Source organism: Priapulus caudatus, unplaced genomic scaffold (assembly GCF_000485595.1).
Source record: "Priapulus caudatus unplaced genomic scaffold, Priapulus_caudatus-5.0.1 Scaffold1149, whole genome shotgun sequence".
In the NCBI taxonomy this organism is placed as follows: Eukaryota; Metazoa; Priapulida; class Priapulimorpha; order Priapulimorphida; family Priapulidae; genus Priapulus; species Priapulus caudatus.
This window is the reverse complement of record NW_014578210.1, coordinates 44,447-50,080: the sequence shown is the minus strand read 5'-3', so window position 1 is coordinate 50,080 and position 5,634 is coordinate 44,447. Positions and strand designations below refer to the sequence as shown.

The window sequence follows — 5,634 nt, the reverse complement described above, 5'->3', positions numbered from 1 at the left end:
CTCCATAACCTGCGACACACACACACACACACACGCACACACACACACACACACACACAAACACACACACGCACACACACACACACGCACACACACTACACGAATATCACACGTGTCCTGGGAGTATAGAGGCAAGCCATGTGTCTACTATTCATGTACATACATTTATGTACATACATAATTATATTTCATGTACATATACATTTATGTACATACATAATTATATTTCATGTACATATACATTTATGTACATACATATATTTCATGTCATACTATTTATGTTACAGATTCATACAGTCGGTGAGGAAGACGTTTGACATCAACAATCTGTACGGGGAACCGGTGGAGAACAGCAAATACTCGGTGGGAAACAAGGGCTCTAAGTACAAGAAGAAGAAGAAGAGTAAACTCTACCCACACTGGGTGGTTTACATCGGCTGGGCCAGCGTCATCCTTACCGTGTTCAGTAAGCAGACAGGGCAAGCAGCACGCGCGCAAACGATGCACCAAGCAAGGGGACAGTCTATATTCTGCACTGACAGACGAAGGCTGGCCCAAGCTTGTCATTGTCAAGCAAAGTGCTTGGGAAACCAATCAGTATGCAAACGAATCTAATATGTCTATTGCTGTGGTACTCTACTAGAACACACGAAAATATTAATATATATATATATGTATATATATATACAATCATTGCGATTCTCGTGATTATAAATACACAAAAATCAATTAATGAATTAATCAATCAATTCATTAATATATATCTATTAATTAATCGAGTAATTAATTAATTAGTTTTTGTTTATTCATTATAAGTTGTCGTTAACATGCCGGTCTCGTGTTACGTATAATTTCCTCTCTCTCTCTCTCTCTTCGCGCGACACAGCGTCCGGATTCTTCGTGATCCTCTACAGCATGGAGTGGGGACCGGAGAAGTCTGCACAGTGGCTCACCGCCATGGTGCTCTCCTTCATCGAGTCCGTCGTCTTCGTACAGCCATTCAAGGTACTGTGTGGTACAAGACGCCGGCCTATGAGTTACTCTATTGCTACAGTCTCCTGCCTCTCATTATATATATTCCTGCCTCTAATATATATATATATATATATATATATATATATATATATTAGTTCTCACATATGGTTGCTCGCACACACACCCTTCACAGATGCGCTCACGACCCTCTCTCACCTCCTATCTTTAACAAACTCTCTCACCTCCTCTCGTATCTCTCACAGGTGCTGGCGCTTGCTCTCTTCCTCTCCTACATTCTCAAGAAGCCAGACTTGTCAGAGGAAGATGACTCTGAGCCTATTATCAACGCGACCCCGGGACCAGATGAAGAACTAATTGGCGCGAAGAAACGTACGCAGACACCTACATACCTTATGTGGCTGTTATACCTTATATGGCTAATATACCTTATATGGCTATTATACCTTATATAGCAAATATACCTAATATAGCTATTATACCTAATATAGCTATTATACCTTATATGGTTATTTATTTATACCTTATATGGTTTTTACCATTTAACGAGCTTGTCGGCCATGTTGGACTAATATACCTTATATGGCTATTATACCTTATATAGCTTTTATACCTTATATAGCTATATATATATAGTTATTATACCTTATATACCTGTCACTTAATGCTTTATACGTAACTTGTACTTAAGCTTATACGCAGCCGCCATTTAACGCGCTTGTTGATTGTTGCAGCGGTGGCGTCGCATCGTAGCCGCATGAACAACGACATGGCCAAGTTTATGCCGCCGGAGACTCTCGATCTTGAGAAGATGCGGGATCAGCGGATGAAGGAACTGAAGATGGAGGCTGTCATTAAGGAGATTGTCATCTACGTCCTCTTCCTCGGCTCTCTACTCATCCTGGCCCATCACAACAAGTAGGAATCTGCATTCACTGTCACCATAACCACCATCATTCTACGTGTATATGTTTACTAAACTAATATATTATTAAGTGGGAGAGATAGAAGAGAGAGTTGACGAAACGGCCGACGGGGTGATTGGACGGAAAGATATGGAGAAGAGAAGAGAGAGAGAAAGTGAGAGAGAGGTTGTGAGAAAGAAAGGCGAGAGAATAAGAGAGGGGACGGCGCCAAGGAGCAGAGACGGAGAGACGACTGAGACGCACGTGACCCGAGCAGAGAAGCAGATCTGAGCAGAGAAGAGAGCAGAGAGCAGCATGAGAGAACAGGCAGAGAGAGGAACAAAAGAGAGAGGAAAAATTGTGGCGAGTGAGGTGGAGTCTGGCAAGTGAAGATGCGAGACAGTGTGTGTGTGTGTGCGTGCAGTGCGTGCGTGCGTTAGGCGTGCGTAGCTGCTGCGCTGCTTGTTGCGCTGCGTGCGTGCGTGCGTGCGTGCGTGGCGCTGCGTGCGTGTGTGTGTGAGAGAGAGAGAGAGAGAGAGAGAGAGAGAGAAAGAAAGACGAGGTTTGATACGTGTTACTGTGTGTGAAGAGAAGAGAGAGAGAGAAAGAGAGAGAGGTGTTAGGCTACTAGATCATGAGACATTAATTCTCTTATTCTGATTCTTCCTTTTACTCTTACTCTTACTCTTACTCTTCACATTAATTCTAAGACAAACAATTCTCTTTTGTGTTTTCGTCTGCTATTTTAGAACCGAAGAATGCTTCCTGATGACTAAGTCTGTGCGTGAGAACTTTGTTCACAGCGAGGGAGACTCCGCTATCGGCATGTACGTCATGGGTTCCAACCCAGGCGGACAGGGTGCTCTGGTCCACCAAGTACGTATATAATATAATAAATTATTAATAAAATAAAATAAAATAAATAAGTAAGTAAGTAAGTAAATAAGCATGTGTAGATAATAAATAATAAAATATATAAAACATATATAAATATAATAAAATATATAAGAATATAAATAATAAATTAAATTAAATTAATACATAAATAAATAAGCATATATAATATATATATGTATATATATCACATGTATAAGTCATCATATATGTAATCATACTATCGGTACCAGCTGCACGCCCCCATGCCCTGATGTACACATGTGCGTGGCCATCTTGTGCATCCATGTGGAAATAAACAGATGAACATCTGCTTCGCGACTCAGTTGTTGCGCGCGTTTTTTCGTCTGCTGTGCGTCGTAACAATGGTGACCATAACTTCTGTATGATAACTCTAAAAAGTATTATTATTATTATTATTATTATTGTTATTATTATCATCATCAGCATCATCATCATCATCATCATTTTCATTATACATGTAGTAACCATGTTCGATGTTGTCGTTGTAGATCAGTCAGTGGGACGACGTATGGCCGTGGTTGAATAAGACGCTCGTGCCGTCGCTGTACGCCGGTAACTGGTACAACGGCAGCGGGATCACGGAGCACATGCAACGCTACGTGAAGAATCGTGAAGCCTTACGAGTCGGTCTCATCCGACTGCGCCAGCAACGCATCAAGAAAGGTGAGGGGAGGGGGTGTTGAAATCGCTCTCAATACTAGAGTTGTTCTTCGAGTTGTAGAATTGTAATTGAATGCTAGAATTGTTACCCTCCCTGACGCTGTGGGTGCAGAAATATTATTTAATGTGTACACACATTCGCACGCGCACGCATGCACACACATTGTGTGTGTGTGCGGAGTTATATTATTAATTAATTTAACTATATTGCAATAAATTATATGATTATTCAATGTATATATATATATATATATATATATATATATATATATATATGTATATACATTGAATAATAATATAATTCACTGTATTAAAATATATATATATATATATATATAGTTTCAGGGTTATATATGCTCGGCTCGCTTTGCTTCAGAGAAGTGTAAAGGCACGGCCAGTAAGATAGTGAGTAAGTGCTGGTCTGGCGATGATAAGGGTGACTATAGAGAAGGCTGGGTTGCCATGAATGAGACCGAGGCTGATCAGTATGAGGCCGACAGGAAGGCAGCGAAGAAACTCGCAAAGAAATCGAAGAAGTACACGTGGAAGGATTCGCCGTGGATCTTCCAAGACGCCTTCCGGTTTGTAATTGTATTGTAATTGTAATTGGTTTGTAATTGTAGTTGTGTTGTGCTCGTCTTACGGTTTATGCTCGAGTCAAACTCCGCGAAAAATTGCTGTGAAATTTGTCATATAGTCGCGGGGATCAGGCGCGGATTTAGGCCGGTTTGCACCGGTTTCCAGAAACCGGTCACAGGCTGGGTATCTTCAGAATTGACCCTCAAAATTCACCAGAATGCACCAAATATAACCTAATTTTTTTAAATTCCCGGGGGGGCATGCCCCCGGACCCCCCTAGCTGTACGTGACTAGAATTATGGAAACTGGTCATCCAAACCCTCTGGATCCGCCCCTGGGGATGACGTGCCTACAAATGATCTCATTGGTTGTTGAAGTCACGTGATTACCCGATGTGAAAACTGCCTTCGCGCTTGTCAAACAATAAGTGATATCACAGCGAATAAAGCTTAAGTTCCTCCTAACCTGTATAATACAGTCATTATGTTCCGCACGGCTACACTAACGCCTGTAAGCGAGCGCCGCGCCAGCGGTTCGCGAGCCTCGTTATCGATCGACCGGAAACGGTGTTTGACTTATGGCGGGGAATCTGATTAGCGGCGAGCAATCGAGCGTACAGAAGTAAATACGGCAAAACTTTGCCCCAGGCAAATACCTGATGAATGGAAACAATTTAGTTAATGGCTTTGGCAGAAGCGTGCACTAATTGCAGTTATAAATTCAACTTGAGAAATGACGTCGTCACGTCAGGCAAAAGCCTGCTCGCTGATTGGACGACCTAATCACAGTCGCTGTGACCTGCTCACTCATTGGCCAGTCTGGCTCAGTCAGCAGCCACCCACTACCATATAGTAAGGGGTTAACGCCTCTAATGGGTAAATCACAACTCCATAATAATTACAGTGACTCAATAACATCAATAACATTAATACATATATATAGTATATACATTATATATACTATTGAATAAGTGGATAAATAATTGTCTCTATGTCATTGAGGTTTGTAAAATGCCAGACAACATGTGAAAAAAATCTCATGAAACAGCTGAGGCACATGCCTATCTATCTACGCGGTGAGTAGGCCCTCTAGCGGCCGTTACGATCAGGAGCGGTAATCATTAACATTGAAGTCCCTCCCCGCCAGTGGCTAAAATTGATAGTTTGCTTATAGTATGCGACAAATATAGTTTGCAGTTGTTGGTACCGTTGAAATTTCCACCCACCGTGTGTGAGTGTAGCTGTGTCTCTTCTTGCCGCAGCTTGGCGGGTCTTCCTTTCATCGGCACGCTGGACGTGTATTTGGGAGGCGGTTATGTTCTCGACCTTCCCGCTACAGCCGACGAGGCGCACGCGTACATCAACGAGGTGCTCTCGCAGGGCTGGATCGATCACAACACGCGCGTCCTGTTCATAGAGTTCACCGTGTACAACGCGCAGGTGAACCTGTTTACAACGGCCACGCTGTGTGTGGAGTTTAGCCCCATGGGCGGAGTGTTCAACTACGAACAGGTACCGTATGCTGCACACACACACACACGCACACACACACACACACACACACACACACACACACACAC

General features: G+C 42.5%; 1 protein-coding gene across 1 annotated transcript in view; it reads left to right on the top strand.

The window, feature by feature from the left end:
- The window catches only part of LOC106815565 (polycystic kidney disease protein 1-like 2), a 14,874-nt gene that overhangs the window by 1,400 nt on the left and 7,840 nt on the right, over positions 1-5,634 (top strand). Inside the window, exons 3-10 of the mRNA XM_014820035.1 lie at positions 288-466; positions 887-1,005; positions 1,239-1,365; positions 1,728-1,911; positions 2,648-2,774; positions 3,305-3,479; positions 3,853-4,057; positions 5,317-5,578. Coding sequence (XP_014675521.1) covers positions 288-466; positions 887-1,005; positions 1,239-1,365; positions 1,728-1,911; positions 2,648-2,774; positions 3,305-3,479; positions 3,853-4,057; positions 5,317-5,578 — 1,378 coding nt within the window. The remainder of the gene's footprint in view (positions 1-287; positions 467-886; positions 1,006-1,238; positions 1,366-1,727; positions 1,912-2,647; positions 2,775-3,304; positions 3,480-3,852; positions 4,058-5,316; positions 5,579-5,634) is intronic.